The sequence below is a fragment of the Dendronephthya gigantea genome, unplaced genomic scaffold, assembly GCF_004324835.1.
Source record: "Dendronephthya gigantea isolate DGI-Jeju-01 unplaced genomic scaffold, DenGig_1.0 000716F, whole genome shotgun sequence".
NCBI lineage: Eukaryota > Metazoa > Cnidaria > Anthozoa > Malacalcyonacea > Nephtheidae > Dendronephthya > Dendronephthya gigantea.
In genome coordinates, this window is record NW_021163726.1 from 2,612 (window position 1) to 25,822 (window position 23,211).

The window sequence follows — 23,211 nt, forward strand, 5'->3', positions numbered from 1 at the left end:
TTTGTCTGCCCACTACAGTAAATAATCGAAGCAGGAAAACTTTAAAATAAAATACGAATAATATCTCTTGAAGCATCCGACATTGCATTGATGACACGACAGACACGTATTATCAAAATGAAATACACCCCCAACACACACGTCAGGAAATGGCACTCAACAAAGCGTGAAAACATTCATGCATTTAGTATATATAGAACTATTGTTTTATTATACAGTTTTATGATACAAATACTAGATTTTTGATCGGTTACCTGTGTCATGCTCACTCATATCTATCGTCTTTTCTGTTTCTTTATTTTCGTCTTCAATGGATCCAATAGACATTTGAGTTTGTCTGCCCACTACAGTAAATAATCGAAGCAGGAAAACTTTTAAATAAAATACGAAAAATATCTCTTTCAAAATGAAATACACCCCCAACACACACGTCAGAAAATGGCACTCAACAAAGCGTGAAAACATTCATGCATTTAGTATATATAGAACTATGTTTTATTATACGGTTTTATGATACAAATACTAGATTTTTGATCGGTTACCTGTGTCATGCTCACTCATGTCAGTTGCAGTTCCTTCATTTTCATCTTCATCAGACAAACCTTTAATAAATATACATGACAACGATTTAAGGTCATTGTTCCCTTTCATATTTTGCAGCAATTTAAAAATTTTTGTCAAAATAGATTTTGTACAGGGAATAATTGCAGTATGGGATTTATGTTGCTTACATTCCTCCGCTTTCTTGTCACCGGAACCAATTTCTTGTGGCAATGTGTCAAGCTTCAGACCTTTGAGAACTGTAACAAATCATTTAGAATGTTCTAATTTGTTTGTTTCCACACGAATGGCAACGAGCATGCGAATACATTGTGAAAACAATAGATATTGGGATATCTTGAGTGCATGAAACACTGAGTTTCTTGTGTTTTTAAACGTACTTTAAAATACCAACTTGAATTAGAAATCAATTTGAACATATAATATATATGTGTTATATATTTTTTTTAACTTATACAACTCCGTCGTAAACCAACCTTGTAACACCTGGTGCTTCAGGGGTGCTGTGAACGATGCCAATGGAATTGACAAACAACCAGCCTTTTTTTTTTTCCGTCCTGATTTAAGAAATAAGATGTGTCTCGATCCTGCCCTCCTTCTTTCACGACTGCTTTTTTTAGTTCGCTTTTGTCTACTATGATTGGCTGACCACCATCGTCCGGAATGCTTTCTATCCGTATAGCGATACTGCTAGGCTCCTTATCACCCGCCTTTTTCTTTTCTCTGGCAAATTTACTGATCTAAAGATAAGAAAGAAGCTCATCAATCTTTTGCTGAATTTACTAAATGGTTAACATTTTTTAACAAAAGTTAATTTTCATTACTGAAATATTTGTATTAATTCGTGCAATTTTGAACTATTGATGTTTAAATGAAGTACTGTTTTGAAAATGACTGCATGAAATTATCAATTTATCATAAAAGAGTTTTATTTTTCCTATAGTCACATGTAACCGACTATTGGGCAGATACCGGATCACAATCTAAGTTCATTCTTCGAAAATTCATGTATCAGAAACATGCATCGAACGGATACTTACACATTCTTCGGAATAGTCTTTACACCTGCCCACAAACCACTGCCCGAATGCATTTATGATTTCGCTGGAAGACGATGATCCTGTATCATCCGGAATTGTTGATGATGAACGGGAGTTTTCCTTGGAAACAGGTTTTATCAACTAGAAGATAGAAAAAAAAAAAAAAAAATATTATATATATATTATATATATATATATATATATATATATATATATATATATATATACATACCGTCATAAAGGCCTTTCGCTGATCTCCAAAATATTCCATGACTGCCTCTGCAATACTTAATATGTTTCGCGGAATCTCCTTTTCAATATCACATTCTTCGCCGTCTTTCTCATTGTCAATAAAATGACTGAGGACAGACAAGAGGACGTGGAGAACGCATGATATCCTAGAAAATATACGTTTCAAAATTGGGCTTAAATTGGATGGTTAATGTTAATAATGATGAGGCTTGAAATTAATATATCCATACAGGTTACGCCCTGATTGGCTTTTTTCTAATAATAATGATGCTTTTAGCTTTATTTCATCAACTGAAGATGTCCCACGAGCGCTGTTTCATCTAAATTGGTTCCGCAATTTTAAGGTGTTCCGGTAATAGAATGGTATTTTAAATATCGTATTCGAGTGTTCAATACCGCATTGCCTGCATAATAGTTATTATACCTTATAAAATTTTTTTTGTCCTTGGAAAAGTTCTCCGTACAAATGCTTTCTTCATCCCACTGGGCATTCATATTCTTGGAGAGATTATTGGCGTACTCAGTATACTTCTCTTTTGCCTCAGGTGAGTAACAATACTCGACACCGTTCTCATGCTTGTCGAATATTGTCTTATATACGCCTGAAAAAAAAATTGTTGGTTATTTCGAGTAAAGTTTACATACATACAACATACCTATATGCATAAAAACATACATACACCGGCACGGCATAAATGCATACATACATAGGCGACTCACCGGAGAACTCTTGTGTAGTGTATTCTTCCAGTTTTTCACACCATTGTTCCACTTCTTCTTCGAGTAACAAGCGAGGTTTTATTGAACATATCAAAATTCTATCAAGAAACCCATCCTTGGTTTTGGCTAGGGGTTTAAACAGCTGCAGAAATGGTTCGGGCTGAGTGAACCCACCAAGGGCCAAAGTGCTTTCTAGAAGGACCTCACGCCGCTCCCGTTTCTCGACTTTACCAGCGGAACTGCTGTTATTCGTGCACGCACTTGTTAGTGCCCATTCAGCAATGCCATCGTAAAGCCTGCAAAATAACTGTCTCTCACCTGAGCCCTCTTGTTGCTTCTTCAAAATGAATTCGTAAAACGAACTCATTTCAGAATGAGCCAATAGAGCTCTACCATCGTGAGACGAGGTGCTGGAAGAGTCCTTTCCGCGTGAAGTCATGGATGACCATCGAATGAGCTGGCTCCTTCAACGCGCGGATTGGACTCTCCACAGCAATCTCAAACGCTTGCGATTTTCCGGCCCCAGGTTCACTCAAACACACGGTAAACAGATTGCACGGCTCCCGATAACGGTTCCGAATCTTTAATTTAGTTTTCGGACCCATCAAAGTGGACACAACCGAAATAGCCGCAATCAATATGAATTCTGGCCGTGTGTTCACGGAAAATGCCAATGCCATCAGCCATTCAGTTATTGGCTCCGGGAAAACTTCCAGTGGGAATTTAATCGCCCGAGCCATCTTGATGGCGTTCGCGAGCTGGCATTCATTCACAGCGGGCGTGGTAATTGGAAATATCGTTCTTCTCGAAGACATCATAAAAATCTACAATAAAAATATTCGCTATTATATAGTAATCACAGTGACCGACTCCCAGAAGTCAAATCTAGTAGTTGACGAACGTTTTACAACAATTTTGTGTCCTTTGGTTATACGGAGTTAAACTTTTAATCACTATTCTAAAAGCTCGGTCATAATTCTCGCCGATGTTCAGTCTTTTAATGGTGCGGAAACTACAATAACATATAACAAAGTCTCTTTTCCAAATTTATTGTATGTCCGGAATTTTTTTTTAGGGCCCGACCGCAAATTTAAAATGGTGCATATACATTATATAGCTAGCCTAAAATTTATGTTGTTCGAGCTGCTATTTATAGGTACTAACTTTAGAACCTTACCTCTTTACAAGCGATTAGAAAAGGAGCGTAGCTTTTACAAACATACAAGTCAACCAACTATAAAACAGAAGAATGTTGAATAAGGTTTAGAAGCTGCGAAAACTACACATTTTACTGGACATTAATGTAGAAAAGTTGCCTGACATATCCTTACCTTTCGAAGTGTACAATTGAAGGATACTGCAAATGGCGCGGGTTTTATAACAGTGAGAGCTGTCAAATTTTGTCTGCATTATTTCGAAACTGTATTATTCAATTAGCAATTATTAAAAGGTGTGTGTTCGCACGTCCTCGACTAATCCTCTTATAGATCTTTTAGATTATGGCGGATTAATTTTGTAAAATCATGAACGCCAATTCAAAAATCGTGTTATATTTCTGGGGAGCTTGAATGCGCGCATCATGCAAATTTAGTCTAGTTGCATTCGAATATCGTCTGTGGAAATTTTCCTGATCACCGTTCTCCTACATAATGATATAACGATTACTACATATTTTATATGATTAGTGTAGTATTTTATCGAATCTAATAACTTGCAATGCTGTGTTTCTTTCGAAAACCTTCATTTGTCAAACTCCATCGCACCGTTTGTACTTAATTGTGCACTTGCATTAAAACCACGAAATACGTGTGCGCTTACTATGATATAAAACAAAATATTTACGAAGAAAATACGAAATTTATATAATGTGATTTTATAAATAGACTCAGTTATGGCAAGGTGTACCCCCAAGGAGACACGCCTTGCCGACGATAATTACAACTCTGGTATGAGAACTTGGTGCCCTATCTAAAAGACCGACAGGTAATGGAGCGAATGCAATATAAAAAAGGTGGTTAATGGCCAGCAGCAATTTGAAAACTAACAAGACCGAATACCCAAAACACAATCGGTCAGTGTAAGCGTGACATCGCAGAAAATAGAGCTCGTTTAAAGTTCAACCCACCTCCTCCACTAGCAATTATGCAAATTGCATGATTTGCAATAGCTGATACATAGAGGACCTCAATTGACAATTATAGAATATCTCAATTAACTATTTTACTTCAGGCGTACTTGTACAGGTGCTGGCGGTAATTCACCTCCACCCTTTTCTGAGCATGAATATTTGGAATTTTGTTGGAATGTATTCATATGAATATCATCTTGTTTGACGGAAATAAACCGGCTAGGAAACCATTACTTCCAGCCAAAATTATCCTAAAATTGTGTGAGATTTAATGTGTCAGTATTGATGCTCAGAAAACTGAGCTGCGGTGAGGGCTATGCAAAATCCATGGCTTGCATATTTCTATACGTAAATAAATCACATTAACTAATACAAAATATTTACGAAGAAAATACGAAATTTATATAATGTGATTTTATAAATAGACTCAGTTATGGCAAGGTGTACCCCCAAGGAGACACGCCTTGCCGACGATAATTACAACTCTGGTATGAGAACTTGGTGCCCTATCTAAAAGACCGACAGGTAATGGAGCGAATGCAATATAAAAAAAGGTGGTTAATGGCCAGCAGCAATTTGAAAACTAACAAGACCGAATACCCAAAACACAATCGGTCAGTGTAAGCGTGACATCGCAGAAAATAGAGCTCGTTTAAAGTTCAACCCACCTCCTCCTCTAGCAATTATGCAAATTGCATGATTTGCAATAGCTGATACATAGAGGACCTCAATTGACAATTATAGAATATCTCAATTAACTATTTTACTTCAGGCGTACTTGTACAGGTGCTGGCGTAATTCACCTCCACCCTTTTCTGAGCATGAATATTTGGAATTTTGTTGGAATGTATTCATATAAATATCATCTTGTTTGACGGAAATAAACCGGCTGGGAAACCATTACTTCCAGCCAAAATTATCCTAAAATTGTGTGAGATTTAATGTGTCAGTATTGATGCTCAGAAAACTGAGCTGCGGTGAGGGCTATGCAAAATCCATGGCTTGCAATATTTCTATACGTAAATAAATCACATTAACTAATACAAAATATTTACGAAGAAAATACGAAATTTATATAATGTGATTTTATAAATAGACTCAGTTATGGCAAGGTGTACCCCCAAGGAGACACGCCTTGCCGACGATAATTACAACTCTGATATGAGAACTTGGTGCCCTATCTAAAAGACCGACAGGTAATGGAGCAAATGCAATATAAAAAAAGGTGGTCAATGGCCAGCAGCAATTTGTGTGTCGACGCCAATGGAATCTTTAATTTAACCAGATTATTCCCATTTCCGTATATGCAGCATAAATAGATGATATAAAAACGATAAAAATGGTTATTCATGTATAATGAAAACACAACGATCAGGATGAAAGCGTTCTATTTTTGTTCACTTATTATCGTTCTATTGTCAATAGCGAAGCCTACGTTAACTGTGGGGTACGATATCAATGGATATGTCAAAAAATGCATCGAGTCTGCAACCAAAGCTGCTGATCTTAAATACCATACGGAGCATACTATGGAACCCCCTGATATCAGGTACGATATATTTCCAAGTTTGGATGAAACGTGGGTAAATGATCCAAAGTCGTATTGTGTCCTTCCGTACATTCTTTTTGACCCTCTGTGCCAATTTAATGCTTTACTTGAAGGAAATACAATACTTTGTCCTAAGTGTGAAACAGACGATAAAATGTGTGAAAATAATCGAAAGGGTCACCTAGTTAACACAGGAGTTTGGAAAAATGGGCGACTGCAAAGACTAAATCCGCGTATCATATTTGGCCTTACCTCTCCCGTATTACTGGTATACAAGCAGTACTCATGTGATCTAGGCCATACTGAAATAAATAGCATAGATGTGGACGTCGTAAAACAAGTGAATAACTATAATGTACCATTCACTTTAAGTCATAAGTCAGGTTTCACAAATCGACTTGTCGATTATCTGGAAGAGCTACTTGATGCAGGTCTTAGCTCTAATCAGATCTGCGAAATTATACAGCGATGTTACAAAAAAGCATTTTATGAACGAGCGCAACGTTATTACCGTGATCATAACATTGCTATAAACATTGGCCTAACAAAAGAAGTAAGTCAAAATTTCCCAACGTTCGAACAAATGGACCTACCATGCGTAGGACATACGCTAGTTGGGGGTGCAATCATTTCCAGATTTAAGTCAGAAGAAGTATTTTATCGGCATTTTTTTTCAACAATTCCTGCAAGATGGATTAGTTGCGATCACACATTTAAAGCAACTTCGAATATCGGATATTTACGCGAAAGTGATAATAAGTGGGTAAAATTATTTCAAAGCCTATTTTGCGTATTAAATGAAAAAGGCACAGTTATCCAGTGGAAATTTACTAAAACGGAAGGAACAGCTGAGCTTGAAAATTTGTTTCAACAACTTTCGAAAAGATTTCTGACACAAAATAACATTTTAGAAGGAATATTCCTCGATAACTGTTGCAAATGGACATCATTTTTAAGCAAGCATTTTCCCGGTGTACCCATTAAGCTAGACATATTCCACGCAGTGCAAAGATTAGTGCGTAAAATACCAAAGTGTTCGAAATACTCGTCTGGCATGGCTAAAGAATATGGCTTAGTTTTCCGTCAACCAGGAGACATCGGGAAAAAAAGGTCTAGGCCTTCGCCTTCGCCTGACGTTATTTCGAAAAACTTAGAAAAATTTAGCAATAAATGGGAATCTGTAAAAAATGCAGCTGGATTGAGTGTTCTTACTAAAGAAATGTTGAAGGAAATAAAAAACATTCAGGTTCACATAAATAAGGGTTGTTTGTCGGACATACCTGTTGGGTGTGGAACAAACAAAAATGAAAGGCTTCATAGGGATTTAAAGAAAATTGTTGCAACCAACCGCATAGGGCTTCCATTGTTATATACGAAAATGTTTAGAATGTTGTACAGGTTGGCCCAAGAAAACGAGAAAGAAATGTCATCTATCCAAGTGACAAAAACTCAAAAGAATGAACACATTCTGATAACTGAATATGGACAAAAATTAGAATATTTTGGAGTAGAAAGGTGTCTGGAAGAGATAGAGAGATCCGAAAACAATCAACGACCAGCACGCAAGGTTAAGGGACTTGAAAGTTATTCGCGTAAGGAAGTAGAAGAAATTTTGGATGGCATTTCCATTTTGCAAAGGAATATCAAATGTAAATGGATTGTGGCCGAACATGACTACTCGGAAAGATCTGAGAAGGAAGAGTACGACACATTGGAGTACTTAAAGCAAGGGCTATCATTTTGGAGATCATCCGAATCTATCAGGGAGATAGTTGGAAAGCGAAAAAAATCTATGCACGTACCTTGCCAACAGAGGTGCCACGTCATCTTCTCACCACGAAACAAGTACAACAAGACAGCTCTGTGGAAACCATCGAGCAAGAAATTAACTCCATCGCAAGCCAGTGGGGTCTAGAAGTCGTCAGAATTGCAGGAGATGGGAACTGCTTTTTTAATTCAGTCGCATTTCAAGTTTCGCAGTTATTGAGTAGATGTGATTTGCAGACGCATGTTAGAGAGCATTTGTATACTTTGGGGATCTCATCAGCAGTCTCTGTTCCCGCAATAAGTGATATTTTGCGAAGCCATCTTGTCGCAGAGTGGACAGGACCTTTCACTGAAGAATACCAGCAATTTGTGGGTGAGGACGTCGACTTTCAGCAACAAGCACATGCTTTTTTAAATTCGGGTGTATTCGCTTCCACTATCGGGGACCTGATGCCACTTGGTTTGTCCAACGTCTTGCAGATACCGATACTAGTGCTATCAACGCAAAATCTTGTTCCATTTTATGAAATATACCCTCGTTCGTCTATTGGGAATGGAGAAGCAATATTGTTAACATTTAACCATGGTGGACCAGGTCATTATGATGCCTTAGTTCATAAAAACCAACACGCTGAGGAGAACAATAATGAAATCCACGATAATGGCCGCGTTTTATTAAACAAAGAAAAGACAGATAATTCAAATAGGGGAGCGTGTCGGTGTGGAATAAACGCCGGCAGGTCAAAGATGAATGGACCTGGGAAAAAATGCGCCTATAAGAGCCGATGCAAGTGCATACCACGTTATGGGAGTTGCTGGCACAAGTGTAAATGCAAAGGTCATTGTGGGGAAAATGGTAGTTGCAGAGTAATCAGTTCTGAAAATGTCAAGGGAAAGCGAAAATCAGGCAATCGAAAAAAACAACAAATTCAATCATCGCCATTCAAAAGCTCTCGCATTTTCTACGAGGAACGCACAAACTCCCAAATTGAAGAACCGTTCAATCGCCTAGAGTTTTTAATAGTAATGATTATTTATGTTACATTGAAAGGACTAAATGGAAATATTTCTAATGATTATAGCAGTGACGTTAAGAAGATTTACACCAAATTAATTGGACTGGTTACACAACACGATTTTTTGTGTAATTTGCCCTTGTTTGATAAAACTCTGGAACAAATTCGGAAAAATTTAAACAAGAAGTAACTTTAGTTAGTAAATATATACTAAGAAATATTAACTAAAACAATATCGTTATATCTATTTAGTGTAAATACAACCAGTGATTATTGAAAATGGTAAAGCTACCTCGGCTACACTATAATCACCTAATGCGTGATGGCGGTTTGTCGAGCTTTCCGCTTGTAAGAATCCTATTATGTTAAATTAAAAATATTTGTTAGTTTTCTACAAAATTACTGGTTGTATTTACACCGTCGCAGTCAGTGTCGTACATTAACCCTGTAACACCAATTTGGTATTTTACAAATACATTTTACTTGTTAGTCGGAATGCAACTAGACGACTTACTACGCCTACTACCCGCGTACAATAGGGGGAAAATTTTGCCACGTCAGCAACAAATCAAATTGCAAAACAAGCACTTGGAAATATAAATCTCATCAACACTGTAACACCCTTTGTGGCACTATGATATTTTACTTGTACTGACGCCAGACAACCCAAAAGATAGAAACATCGAATAACAAAAACACAGAAACATAGAAATATAGAAACATAGAAATCTAGAAACACAAAAACGTAGAAACATAGAAACAGAGAAACATAGAAACACAGAAACACAGAAACGTAGAAACACAGAAACGTAGAAACGTAGAAACGTAGAAACGTAGAAATGTAGAAACACAGAAACATGGAAACACAGAAACACAGAAACACAGAAACACAGAAACACAGAAACGTAGAAACGTAGAAAACAGAAACACAGAAACACAGAAACACAGAAACACAGAAACACAGAAACACAGAAACACAGAAACACAGAAACATAGAAACACAGAAACATAGAAACATGGAAACATAGAAACACAGAAACACAGAAACACAGAAACACAGAAACACAGAAACATAGAAACATGGAAACATAGAAACATAGAAACATAGAAACATAGAAACATAGAAACACAGAAACACAGAAACATAGAAACATGGAAACACAGAAACATAGAAATGTAGAAACACAGAAACATAGAAACATAGAAACATACAAACACAGAAACACAGAAACACAGAAACACAGAAACACAGAAACACAGAAACATAGAAACATAGAAATGTAGAAACACAGAAACGTAGAAACGTAGAAATGTAGAAACACAGAAACATAGAAACACAGAAACATAGAAACATAGAAACATAGAAACATAGAAATGTAGAAACACAGAAACGTAGAAACGTAGAAATGTAGAAACACAGAAACGTAGAAACATAGAAACACAGAAACACAGAAACACAGAAACACAGAAACACAGAAACGTAGAAACATAGAAATGTAGAAACACAGAAACACAGAAACACAGAAACACAGAAACACAGAAACACAGAAACACAGAAACACAGAAACACAGAAACACAGAAACGTAGAAACATAGAAATGTAGAAACACAGAAACATAGAAACATAGAAACATAGAAACATAGAAACATAGAAACATAGAAACATAGAAACATAGAAACATAGAAACATAGAAACATAGAAACATAGAAACATAGAAACATAGAAACATAGAAACATAGAAACATAGAAACATAGAAACACAGAAACACAGAAACATAGAAACACAGGAACACAGAAACGTAGAAACATAGAAATGTAGAAACACAGAAACATAGAAACATAGAAACACAGAAACGTAGAAATGTAGAAACACAGAAACACAGAAACATGGAAACACAGAAACACAGAAACGTAGAAACATGGAAACACAGAAACACAGAAACACAGAAACACAGAAACACAGAAACACAGAAACACAGAAATGTAGAAACACAGAAACACAGAAACGTAGAAACGTAGAAATGTAGAAACACAGAAACATAGAAACACAGAAACATAGAAATGTAGAAACACAGAAACATAGAAACACAGAAACGTAGAAACATAGAAATGTAGAAACACAGAAACGTAGAAATGTAGAAACACAGAAACATAGAAACATAGAAACAGAGAAACATAGAAACACAGAAACACAGAAACGTAGAAACACAGAAACGTAGAAACGTAGAAACGTAGAAATGTAGAAACACAGAAATGATGGAAACACAGAAACACAGAAACGTAGAAACGTAGAAACACAGAAACACAGAAACACAGAAACGTAGAAACATAGAAATGTAGAAACACAGAAACATAGAAACATAGAAACATAGAAACATAGAAACATAGAAACATAGAAACATAGAAACATAGAAACATAGAAACATAGAAACATAGAAACATAGAAACATAGAAACATAGAAACATAGAAACATAGAAACGTAGAAATGTAGAAACACAGAAACACAGAAACACAGAAACATGGAAACACAGAAACACAGAAACGTAGTAACGTAGAAACGTAGAAACACAGAAACACAGAAACACAGAAACACAGAAACACAGAAACACAGAAACATAGAAATGTAGAAACACAGAAACACAGAAACGTAGAAACGTAGAAACGTAGAAACACAGAAACGTAGAAACGTAGAAACACAGAAACACAGAAACACAGAAACACAGAAACACAGAAACACAGAAACACAGAAACACAGAAACACAGAAACACAGAAACATAGAAACACAGAAACGTAGAAACCTGGAAACATAGAAACACAGAAACATAGAAACACAGAAACGTAGAAACATAGAAACATAGAAACACAGAAACACAGAAACACAGAAACATAGAAATGTAGAAACACAGAACAGAAACGTAGAAACGTAGAAACGTAGAAACACAGAAACACAGAAACACAGAAACACAGAAACACAGAAACACAGAAACACAGAAACATAGAAACATGGAAACACAGAAACATAGAAATGTAGAAACATAGAAACACAGAAACGTAGAAATGTAGAAACACAGAAACATAGAAACATAGAAACATAGAAACATAGAAACATAGAAACATAGAAACATAGAAACATAGAAACATAGAAACATAGAAACATAGAAACATAGAAACATAGAAACACAGAAACACAGAAACATAGAAACATGGAAACACAGAAACATAGAAATGTAGAAACATAGAAACACAGAAACGTAGAAATGTAGAAACACAGAAACACAGAAACACAGAAACACAGAAACACAGAAACACAGAAACACAGAAACACAGAAACGTAGAAACGTAGAAACGTAGAAACACAGAAACACAGAAACACAGAAACACAGAAACACAGAAACACAGAAACACAGAAACACAGAAACACAGAAACACAGAAACATAGAAACACAGAAACGTAGAAACCTGGAAACATAGAAACACAGAAACATAGAAACACAGAAACGTAGAAACATAGAAACATAGAAACTAGAACCATAGAAATAAGAAACATAGAAACATGGAAACACAGAAAACTGGAAACACTGTGTTATATATTTCCGCGATTCTAATTATATATTCCGTGACCCGTAACATGGGCTTATAACCCAGAAAGATTAGTTTGATTCGATATTTCCATTACGGAAAATCAATATGTCGCGTATCAAACAATCGCAAGAAACAGTATGTCTACACAACCGTACAATTGGCAAGCAGGAAAAACTAATGTCTACGATAGAGTAAAGTTTTTGTTCAATAATGAAATACTCTGTGATGTTCATTTTATCGTTGGCAAGGGTTCGCAAAGACGACGTATTCCTGCACATCGGTTTGTCCTCTCAATGGGAAGCGCTGTCTTTGATGCAATGTTCAATGGTGGTATAGCAAGCCCAAATGATGATGTAGAACTGCCTGATGTAGAATCATCAGCTTTTCTTGCTCTCCTAAAATTCTTATATACAGACGAGATCCAAATCGGCCCAGAAACTGTCATGACTACATTATATGCAGCTAAAAAATACGTAGTGCCGATTATGGAAGATGCTTGCGTTGATTTTTTAAAGAAAAACCTTCGTCCTGATAATGCATTCATGCTGTTGACACAGGCGAGATTATTTGACGAGTCACAGTTAGCAACTAGATGTTTGGAATGTATTGATAAGAATACGTTTGAAAGTTTTAATGCCGAAGGTTTTACGGATATTGATTACAATACATTGTTAGCTGTTTTAAAACGTGACACACTAGGACTGAAAGAAAGCCAGTTGTTTCAACACGCAGTGCGATGGGCAAAACAAGAATGCGAGCGAAAGGAATTGAACAAAACGCCAGCAAATCTAAGGTAAATAATACAGATCTCTCGTGTATTACAATCATTAATATATTCTGGTATGGAAGGGAGCTCTTTGCAAGGATTCACGTCTAAATTTTAGTGGTTACGACTTAGAGAACTGTTGACATTTGAAATTAATAATCACAATCGATGATCGAAAATCCGACAAAAATCGATGATCGAAAATCCGACAAAAATCGATGATCGAAAATCCGACAAAAATCGATGATCGAAAATCCGACAAAAATCGACCCTCGACTTTGTACCCTCGACCAAAACCCAACCTCTGCAAATAGATGAAAAATTAATTCTATTTCTAGGTGTGTCTTATCTGAGGCTTTGTACCAGATCCGTTTCCCATTGATGCCAGTGGAAGATTTTGCAACAGGCCCAGCACAATCTGGTATCTTAACAGAGAAAGAAATTGTCAGTTTATTTCTGTATTTCCATGTGAATCCCAAACCAAAAGTTAATTTCATTGATAAGCCAAGATGTTGCCTGACCGGCCGGGAGAAGTCTGTCAGGAGATTCTCAAAAGTTGAAAACCGATGGGGTTATAGTGGTACAAGTGATCGGATTCGGTTCTCGGTAAACAAGCGTATCTTTGTTGTTGGTTTGGGCCTTTATGGTGCAATTCATGGTCCCAGTGATTACAATGTCAAAATGCAAATCATTAACACTGAGACTGGCTTGGTTTGTGGAGAGAACGACACAGCGTTTAGTTGCGATGGAACCCCAAGCATATTCCGTGTGATGTTCAGTGAACCAATAGAACTCTCCCCAAGCATCATTTATGTTGCAAGTGCAACCTTGAAAGGTGCTGATTCGTATTATGGCACAAAAGGACAGCGTAAAGTTGTTTGTGAAATACCTGAACCAAAGGATGAGAATATTGTGTTTCATTTTTCATATGCTACTGGAAACAATAATGGAACCTCGGTCGAGGACGGACAAATTCCTGAAATAATTTTCTACACTTGACTCTAAAATGTACCCTAATTTTGACATATCTGCATGATGTAGTTAGGTGAACATCTTTGAGTGACTGTTATACTCTTAAACTTTGTATATATTTGGCTACCTTGAAACTGAAGTTGATTGTGGGTATGAAATGCATTAGAAACACAGCTATATAAACAAGTGTTTGTCATCTCCACTATCAACATCCTAGATATCAAATAAACTTATGTAACATACATGTCCTATATTACAATCAAGTGCTAAAACACATTTTATATATAGAATTTTAGGCCTTGTGATATATATATGTACATAATGGTGTTATTTCAGAGATCTTGAGAAAAGACCTTGAGTAAAATAACATTAGCTAACTGAACTAGTGTTCTTGGGCCGGTTGTATCAAGCCTGTTTAGCTTAAACGGTGGATAAGTCAAAATTAAATAACATTCTTACATCTGTCTTGAATGAGTTAACTTGAATATTATGCACTAAATATGTAGTTGTAAACAGTATCTTTGCATTAAGGTTAAAAACATTTAGTTTGCTTGTTGAATAAAACGATAGACTTGCTTTCTATTTTGAACTTAACCACCGTTTAAGCTAAACGGGCTTGATACAACCGGCCCCAGGTTGACAGACCATCTACAATGTAGGCTGCTCAAATGTATATGGAAGTAAGTTGTTTATGTATTTTTTGATTTGCTCTAAGCTAAAATAATTGTTTGTGTGCTGCAGTAAATACAAAAGGCATTAAAGTGGGATTCAAAGAATACCTATTCATCTTTTCTATTCCTTTTCCTTCGATGATCCAGATCATCAACAAAATTGCTCATCATTTCGTATTTTCAAAATAAGTTCCAATGCTTTTTTAACATCCTTGCTTATAACTCCCTACAGCAAGATTGATGATTTCTGTTTTAAAATGAGTTGGTTTAGCTAAAGTTAGTCCAGGCTAATTTCATTACCTGTAGTGCATTGAGTAGATGTAATCTATACACATTAATTGTCTTGGAATGCTCAGTATCTGCCTCCTGTGTGAATTTGCAAATATAGCATTTAAAAACCTGGCAGATATAGTGTATTAACAATGCAGTTTATCAAATTACAAAGTAGGATGATGTAGTTTCATACCATCAACTGGTTTTGAAGCCTTAAAACTTGTTCCTCCAAAGCACAAATTTTCTGCTCAGATTTCATTTGTGCCTCATCCCGTGTTTGATGTTTCAATTCCAAAATCTAAACAAACCATTTTCAATTGCATTATTACATCTATATATTACATTAATGATATACCTGCATTGCCATAACATGCATGCATGGTCCCATTATTAAACACTATATATGCATACCTGACGTTTTAAATTATCATTTTCCTTCTTTAAATTTGAAAAACTAGCATTCAAAGTTGACAGTTCTTCTTCAGTCGATTCCTATTTTACATAAGAGAACACCTGATGAGTAAGTGACCTAAACCTGTACCAACCAATTTTGTCTAGGCCTGTATAGTTACATTACAACAATCAATTATAATACTGGTTTATATATTAATTAAGTTACCTTTAATTCCTGATAAACTGTTATAGGAATAGTTGGTATACTGTCATCAACATTAATATCAATCTATGTAGGAATGATTTAATATAACTTATTTCAGAGAAGTTAATTATAATGCATAAAATCCACAGTCTGTAATTAAAATATATCTTACCAGCTCATTTTTCAATTGCTCATTTTCTGCTTTTAATGCATTTATTTCCCTCTGAAAATTCTCCTGTTGTACTTTTTCCACATCATCTTTGAAAAAAAAATTGAATTTAAATTAATGGAACAGAAGGACATCACTTTGATATGTAATTGACTAAAGTTTTATATTAATTTTTTATTTCAATCTTACCAGATTGTCCAACAGTTATTTTGTTATAATTAATGTCCTCCTTCAATCTGTTTACTTTGTTCTAGACGTAACAAAATAGAATTTTTTATTAAGTTCTTATTTTGCATTGTCGGTGTACAAGGTAAATCAGAAATTTATGTAGTACATAGATTGCGATGAAATGGTTTGAAGCAATGTTTTTCACATCACGGTACATTATATTTCTTAATTCTTACCTTGTTTGAGTGTGACATTTCCATTGTGGGCAGTTGAGTGTTTAATCGGTTATTTTCTCTTTCTAACTCCTAAACATGTTTAAAGACAGATGATCATCTGAAGCTTGCATACATATACAGAAACAAATCACCCATGCAGGTACATATTATCATTAATCAAGTAAAGTCATTCAGAAAGTCAATGTATTGTGTGTTGTTTTTGGACTGACTATACAAAACCAACAGCACATGGCCTATTTGTTAATTGGTTTAGTTTGTCTCATATATTAGATGTTGGATGCAATGTTTTCATGCAGCAATTTGGACAACTAAGACCAAATCAAGATGAAGACAAAAAAACAACTGCTTTACCTGATCCAATTTACAAACATTTGCTTCAAGCCTGCCAGGATGCGATGATGAGGAAATGAATGTTGAAACAGAATGCTGCAGAGAAAAATACTATTTTAGTTCATCTAAGATCAACTTAAGATGCAGCTATGCAACTTTTCAAATGCCAGCTATATCATTCCCCAGAAAAACGTCTGCATAAAGTATACACTAAAAGCTTTTGGTAAAATGCAAGGCAACTTAATTATGTCATATATGCAAAGTAATGGCGCCAATGTCCTGTCAACATTTTGAGTAGATCATAGAAAAGTTGGATTAATAGAAGATTATCTTCCTAATGACGTTGACTTAAGATTTAAAGAAATATTTGCTTTAAGGATAAAATTTTAATTACACAGTACAAGTACAAGCTGTGCTATTGTAGGATGCAATTTTGCTGTGCCCAAACATATATAATCAATGGATGGATGGCTTACTATATATGGAAGGAAAAAAGCACTGTAATTACAATGGCCTTAATGATTCTCCTGTTCATTGTTTAGCAGTAAAGAATTCTTCGAAATGATGCCATTAAGACGCAAATGTCATGGTGGGGCACAAAATAACTGAACAATTTAGTAATTTAATAAATGCATCAACATACCGAAGATGATCGTCTGTCACTGCTGTAGACACTCTAAAACAGTCAAAGCATAAAATCAGCAGTGCCAGGTGCCACATAAAAAAGTTATCGAGGAAACAAGCTTACACCGAATCTGTGTTCTGAATCAGGATGAGACAACATTGAAGCAACATCGGAGCCGTCATTACTACCAATCACAGATCCCTAAAGGGGGAATAATTACATCAGCAAAGTAATGCCAAATTGGAACTGTGATTTTCAAAATGCAGGAATAAGAACAAGAATTAAAATCACTTACATCTTGAGAGTCCTCATCATCAATATATTCCTCAGCTACAAAAATAATTGTAAGTACAGTAAGTATTTATTAAATGATTGTTTGGCAAACCAGCAGCTAAATTCATTACTACATTAAGTTAAATTCAATTACAATAATTTAATACAAAAATAGAGGTATGGTTATAGATACCATAATCCCATTGGGGTAAAACTGGAGTGTCAGAAATTATCCTCACAATTTCACCATAGCCACTGATCCGAGCAAAATCTTCAGCTGGAATATGAAAAGCTCTTCATCAATGCAATATATTATGTACCAGCTAGCATTCATGGAAAATGTTCATATTGTACGTACCTTGGTGACCATTACTATCCCTCAATAATGGATTAGCCCCGTGTTGTAACAATGTACAAACAGCATCTTTCAGACCAATCAAAGACGCATACATTAATGGTGTTCTAAAAAGGAGGTTTAAAATACTCTATCATGCCACATATAATGTTTGTAGTCTATTAATAATAAAATAATATCTGGGGCCGGTTGTATCAAGATTAGATAACACTCTTACATCTCTCTTGAATAAGTCAACTTGAATATTATGCATTGAATATGTAGTTGTAAACAGTATCTTTGTATTAAGGTTAAAAACATTTAGTTTGCTTGTTGAATAAAACGATAGACTTACTTTCTATTTTGAACTTAACCACCGTTTAAGCTAAACGGGCTTGATACAACCGGCCCCTGGAATTTAACAAGGATCTTACTTATGTGCACTATCAGTGACATTGACTCTTGCTCCATTTTCCACAAGTATTTGTACAATACTTTCCCGAGCAGCCTGAATAGCAATCAACAATGGTGTTCTACCATCCTATATTTACAAAGACGTTAATTTTTATTGAAAACTTGGTAGTGTCTGTTCTACACATCAGAAAAAAGGGAATAGATTGGCTTCTGTTATGAAGTATTATAAAATTCCCAAAAAGGGTTAGGTTTTAACATTCATGAGATAATTTGCAATGGTGGAGTGATCTCATTTCAACCCAGTCATTGTGAACCCAGGTCATTAATGCCTGGTGGTTGAAACTTGAAAGAAACTGCAAATAAGTAAACAAACCTTATCTCTTGAATTTAACTTTGCTCCATTTTGAATAAGAATTCTTACACAATCAACATGGCCTTTGCTTGCTGTGAATACAAAACAAATTTAGCATCTTCTTCAATTCAAAATGAATAGACTGGATTTGCAATATGATACATGTATTACAAATACACAAAAAGGTTTCAAAAATTAATACAGCTGAATACCTGAATGATGCAAGGCTGTCATCTTGTCCGCATCTATACTTCCAACTCGAACTTTATATTGCAATAATTTAACAATGGAATCTGCACTCCCAGATTTTGCGGCAGTATGCAGTGCTGAGCCACCTTATGATAAAAAATAATTATTTTGAAGAGATTTTCAATTTGCTTCTCTTCAATCACTCAACTTTCCTAACCTGCTTTACTGACTGGTACAACATCAGTACACCTTTCTAGTAATGCTTCAAGGCATTCAACGTGACCATGTTCACAAGCAACATCCAACCTGAAAGAGATGATAGAGTCACTGGAAGGACTCTATTGTGATCTTAATTCAGACATTCAGTTATTTCTGTAATTGCATGGCATGAGTTGTAGCAATACCCTGCCATGTGATTTATCAGTTTATGAATATTAGTGCATTTGTATTAACTTTGTGCTGTTTGTATTACAGTATCTCTTTGTATTCAAGTGGCAAAGCAAAATAAATAAATAAATAAATATATAAAACAGTACAATAATACAACCAACAATGATTTTTGTCACAGTATCAGTGATAGTTTCCGACTAAAACACGTGAGACAGTGATACAAAATAGATGGGCCATGTTTTTCATATTTATATATTTTTGAAATATTTACATTGTTTTTCCATCAGATTTCTTCTTTAAAGGTGTGACACCTTTCCTCAATAAAGCCAACCTATTTGGTAGAAATATTAATATTTATATTTACAGGTTTATGTGGGAAAAACAGCTTAAAGTGGTTCTCAACCCACCCTGTTATACCTACCTCAACTTATTTTCTTCACTATGAACAATATAATCCAATATTTTATCATCATACTTCGTCCACTCCATCAAAGCTACCTGCAGAAAAAAAGGACATGGTGAATATTTTAATACGTGCGTTCTTGTATAAAGTACGATTTTATAATAGAATAAAGCAATTTCATAGCTTTGTTTTTTAATACTAACATGAGAAGATGATCCTTTCCCAAGTTTGTCCTTAAATTTCTTCATTTTAAACGTCTAACTTTTTACTAAATACTAGTTTGGGACCATTGATCAATGTTTGGGACCTTGACGTGCAGGTAAATATAGCGAAATATGCGAATATTCATCGTAAACATAAGTCGTAACCATGATCACAAAGGTCATTTCAGACATTTTTGACTAAAAAAGTAAATACAAACATCCTAAAATAAACAAAATGCAAAAAACAAAACAATTCACGCAATTTTTAATCTTTTACTCTCAGCAAAAGAACAGTCCACGTGAGCCTGAGATATCAGATATCTTACGAACAGCGGCCATCAAATCCCCCATACTTTATTAAATACCATCAAACGAAATGATGTCGTTTGCATTCGATGTGAATAGTTGCATATCAAGTATGGTAGGTACCGTAGACCTGTTTTCAACAATCAAATTATTTTAATGCGTTTTAAAGATATATTTGTAAAAATGAGTGGTTACAAGCTTTGCGAACAACTAGAAATGGATATAGTGAATTGGTCATCACTTTCATTATCTGACAGACATATATTTAACTTATGTCTCAACTGTTTAATACTAGTTTGGTATTCTTTATCATAATTGACACAATGGTATTCTTTACATTCCTGTTCTAAATGATATCACTCAAGATTCAGTAGTTGCCTGCTATTGCTGTTATAACGAACTCAGTGGTAATAATAGTGAACGATGAAATGGTCTTGTAATAAATCTCAACTTATCTCAACAAAGGGTTTGTTCTCAACTCTCCGAGGGTACAATCACCTACTTTACTGCATCTCCCTCCAATCTTGGCCTGAATGAGGGCAGTGGGAACCAGGCCTGATACTGTATGGGTCCCCTACATGCCTGCAGACGGGCACTTAATACTGGGAGGCATAGTTAGGTTGGCTGTAATCAGGCAGGGAGTTCATGTAACCCTGATCGCCTTGATACGTGGAATCCTGAGAGAGGACTGCATCCCCTTGAGACTTCAAGTGAAAATCTTCAGCCAAGTAACTATCCTATAAGAATAAACCACAGGGTAAAATATTTAAGAGAATTGTGCTTCCAAGACTTCATAGTGAAAGTACTACAGATGTTTGCATTACATACCTGTGACAGTTCTGGTTGGGATAATGGTTGAGATGCCATAGGTTGAGACATACCACCTTGAGTAAGCGGACCTTGGGATAATGGCTGTGAGGCCTCCTGTAATTACAATATATATTATCAACAAACAGCGGCAAGTGTTGGAGATTTTTTTCCCTAAGTTATCATCTTACCTGACTAGCCTGGCTTGTATTCATGCCATAGGAACCATGATTTACTTGATGTCTATTGTTTGAAGTTTGTGCACGGTTGTTGCGATTATACTGATTAGAAACATGTTGTTGTCGTACACCTGGCATTGGGCGACCTGGCATGGCCTAAAAAACCAAACATAGTAATGAAACAAACATAGTTTGAAACAGGGTACAGTATAAATGTTCTTGTCTATAACAAAACGTAGTTCCCAGTTGTGGCGTAGTTTAACTGCGGAATCTGAAATCTGATACAAAAGTTTTGGACTTACTTGATTGTAATAGTTATGTGGAGGTTGGGGAGGCATAGGTGGCAAAAACATTCCCACAGGAATAGGGATATTTCCAACAGCAGCTGCAACTGTTCGCTCCGCACCAATATAACCCATTCTGTCATGCGTCCGGTAGTAAGCGTCCTGGTATGTCGCCGTAGGATCAATCTGTGGCGCAAAACCAGGACCGATAACGCGGCCGGGCATAAGCGCTTCACGCGCATCAAACATTGTAGAACTCATAAAGCGACCTCCCTATGAATGATAAGCATAAGAATATAAGTTACAGCATCTCTTGTGATTTTAAAGAATGGAGTAAGGGTAATGGGAAATGGTTCATAGTCGGTACAGAATGATTCTCAGAATGATTGCAGCATATGAAACATAACTTACCGGGTTTGTTTTGTTGACAAGTTTCCTTGGTTTACTGAATTGAATCATACTTTCCTTCATGTTGTTCAAAGGTCCTATATAAATGATCAACATATCTCAAAATTCTAAGAACCATCTAAGCACTTGCAAATAATTCTCATTAAAAAAGACCAACCTTCAACAAGAACTTTATTCTCCTTGTAATAGTTTAACAAGTGATTCCACAATTCTTGCTAAAGAAATAAAACATTGTAAAGATACAAAAAATATTCTAGGCAGATCTGTGAAGGATTGAGCAGAGTCGCCACAAAATAAAATACGTAAGAAACTTTAGGATTTACCAACCCTGGACAAAACTTTTGGGTTTCCAACAATCAAAGTTCCATATCTATACAAAAAAGGAGTACCGCGTAAAATATCAAGCCGAGTAAAATATTAAACGACAAAAGGCAAAACTAACTTGGCTCTAGTCAATGCAACATTTAGACGACGAGGATCTTGTAAGAAGCCAATACCCTACAAGAAACACAGACGAAATATTCCTTCAGTATACATATAACATGAACATCACCTGTTTTTTGAGATGCATTTACCTGATGTTCATTAGAACGGACACAAGACAAAATAATGTAATCTTTTTCACGTCCTTGAAATGCATCCACACTTGCCACTTCAATTTCCTAAAAATATCTGAAGTCATATACTGTGCAAACAAGTGGTGTATAGCAGCAATAAAGAGATATTACTTGGTATAAGTTGACATGCATAGAGCCACTGTACTGCATGTACTGGACGATATAAGCTCGTTGGCCTTCATAAGGAGTGATCACGCCAATCTGTTCAGGCTTAACACCAGCACGGAGAAATCGAGTTGCAATTTTTTCCACAGCAGCAGCCTCGGTCCTACACGACAAGATTATGATGGGAAATGTAAATGTCTGCAAATTTATCTCTTTTTAAAATCAGAAATAAAAGTCGCAGTGGAGGTGCTAACCTGTTAAGAAAGGAGGTGCCAGAAGATCCAATTTCTTCTTGCCCAGTTGTAGCGTAAAAGAACATTGGTTTCTCAGGTACTGGCCAAGGGAAATCCATACCTGGCTGCATTCTTTCAGCTGTGGAAAAAATTATGCTGTATTAGTATTGTCCAACATACACCAGCTGGAGGGTAAAATCTAGTCAGAACTCAAAGCTGGAAAAAACCATATTTACCAACGGTGACGCCGTTCTGTAAAGTACCATCATAAAACAAGTTGGACGGGAA

At 35.7% G+C, this 23,211-nt stretch overlaps 4 protein-coding genes and 1 long non-coding RNA gene across 5 annotated transcripts; 1 reads left to right on the forward strand and 4 right to left on the reverse strand.

Moving 5' to 3' along the window:
* Positions 1 to 293: 293 nt before the first annotated feature.
* LOC114544283 lies at positions 294 to 796 on the reverse strand. Its single transcript, XR_003690375.1, has 3 exons — positions 732 to 796; positions 543 to 602; positions 294 to 344 (listed from the first exon to the last, which is right to left on the reverse strand). It is a non-coding gene; the product is annotated as an uncharacterized LOC114544283 (long non-coding RNA).
* A 259-nt stretch (positions 797 to 1,055) lies between these two features.
* LOC114544287 lies at positions 1,056 to 3,012 on the reverse strand. Its single transcript, XM_028562957.1, has 5 exons — positions 2,574 to 3,012; positions 2,278 to 2,455; positions 1,834 to 1,999; positions 1,602 to 1,742; positions 1,056 to 1,301 (listed from the first exon to the last, which is right to left on the reverse strand). Exons 1-5 carry the CDS (start codon positions 3,010 to 3,012, stop codon positions 1,056 to 1,058), a joined length of 1,170 nt encoding a protein of 389 aa, XP_028418758.1.
* A 9,672-nt stretch (positions 3,013 to 12,684) lies between these two features.
* LOC114544286 (BTB/POZ domain-containing protein 2-like) lies at positions 12,685 to 14,903 on the forward strand. The gene is made up of 2 exons (XM_028562956.1): positions 12,685 to 13,411; positions 13,723 to 14,903. Exons 1-2 carry the CDS (start codon positions 12,756 to 12,758, stop codon positions 14,381 to 14,383), a joined length of 1,317 nt encoding a protein of 438 aa, XP_028418757.1. The 5' UTR covers positions 12,685 to 12,755; the 3' UTR covers positions 14,384 to 14,903.
* A 12-nt stretch (positions 14,904 to 14,915) lies between these two features.
* On the reverse strand, positions 14,916 to 20,259 carry LOC114544285 (ankycorbin-like). The gene is made up of 21 exons (XM_028562955.1): positions 19,985 to 20,259; positions 19,800 to 19,876; positions 19,650 to 19,709; positions 19,206 to 19,294; positions 19,012 to 19,134; positions 18,821 to 18,891; positions 18,468 to 18,574; positions 18,058 to 18,161; positions 17,893 to 17,976; positions 17,722 to 17,756; positions 17,550 to 17,627; positions 17,445 to 17,477; positions 16,823 to 16,897; positions 16,472 to 16,540; positions 16,257 to 16,317; positions 16,071 to 16,156; positions 15,920 to 15,982; positions 15,712 to 15,792; positions 15,494 to 15,598; positions 15,328 to 15,393; positions 14,916 to 15,253 (listed from the first exon to the last, which is right to left on the reverse strand). The coding sequence occupies exons 1-21, from the start codon at positions 20,027 to 20,029 to the stop codon at positions 15,179 to 15,181; spliced, it is 1,587 nt and encodes a 528-aa protein (XP_028418756.1). The 5' UTR covers positions 20,030 to 20,259; the 3' UTR covers positions 14,916 to 15,178.
* A 193-nt stretch (positions 20,260 to 20,452) lies between these two features.
* Positions 20,453 to 23,205, reverse strand: LOC114544284 (regulator of nonsense transcripts 1-like). Its single transcript, XM_028562954.1, has 12 exons — positions 23,160 to 23,205; positions 22,945 to 23,062; positions 22,697 to 22,853; positions 22,544 to 22,630; positions 22,411 to 22,466; positions 22,296 to 22,338; positions 22,126 to 22,183; positions 21,972 to 22,045; positions 21,579 to 21,833; positions 21,289 to 21,432; positions 21,119 to 21,214; positions 20,453 to 21,027 (listed from the first exon to the last, which is right to left on the reverse strand). Exons 2-12 carry the CDS (start codon positions 23,052 to 23,054, stop codon positions 20,887 to 20,889), a joined length of 1,221 nt encoding a protein of 406 aa, XP_028418755.1. The 5' UTR covers positions 23,055 to 23,062; positions 23,160 to 23,205; the 3' UTR covers positions 20,453 to 20,886.
* Between the last annotated feature and the right edge of the window lie 6 nt (positions 23,206 to 23,211).

What these genes read in the sequence shown, in the direction of transcription:
- LOC114544286 (XM_028562956.1), top strand. Translation starts at nt 12,756, where the DNA reads ATGTCTACACAACCGTACAATTGGCAAGCAGGAAAAACTAATGTCTAC. An exon ending in AAAACGCCAGCAAATCTAAG is followed by an intron (nt 13,412 to 13,722) that starts GTAAATAATACA and finishes TTCTATTTCTAG; the next exon opens with GTGTGTCTTATCTGAGGCTT.
- LOC114544287 (XM_028562957.1), bottom strand. Translation starts at nt 3,012, where the DNA reads ATGACTTCACGCGGAAAGGACTCTTCCAGCACCTCGTCTCACGATGGT. An exon ending in CACTACACAAGAGTTCTCCG is followed by an intron (nt 2,456 to 2,573) that starts GTGAGTCGCCTA and finishes TTTTTTTTTCAG; the next exon opens with GCGTATATAAGACAATATTC. An exon ending in GACAAAAAAAATTTTATAAG is followed by an intron (nt 2,000 to 2,277) that starts GTATAATAACTA and finishes TATATTTTCTAG; the next exon opens with GATATCATGCGTTCTCCACG.
- LOC114544285 (XM_028562955.1), bottom strand. Translation starts at nt 20,029, where the DNA reads ATGAAGAAATTTAAGGACAAACTTGGGAAAGGATCATCTTCTCAT. An exon ending in TGTACCAGTCAGTAAAGCAG is followed by an intron (nt 19,135 to 19,205) that starts GTTAGGAAAGTT and finishes TTTTATCATAAG; the next exon opens with GTGGCTCAGCACTGCATACT. An exon ending in ATGTTTGTAAATTGGATCAG is followed by an intron (nt 16,541 to 16,822) that starts GTAAAGCAGTTG and finishes AAACATGTTTAG; the next exon opens with GAGTTAGAAAGAGAAAATAA.
- LOC114544284 (XM_028562954.1), bottom strand. Translation starts at nt 23,054, where the DNA reads ATGCAGCCAGGTATGGATTTCCCTTGGCCAGTACCTGAGAAACCAATG. An exon ending in TGCATGTCAACTTATACCAA is followed by an intron (nt 22,631 to 22,696) that starts GTAATATCTCTT and finishes AGATATTTTTAG; the next exon opens with GAAATTGAAGTGGCAAGTGT. An exon ending in ACCCAAAAGTTTTGTCCAGG is followed by an intron (nt 22,184 to 22,295) that starts GTTGGTAAATCC and finishes TTATTTCTTTAG; the next exon opens with CAAGAATTGTGGAATCACTT.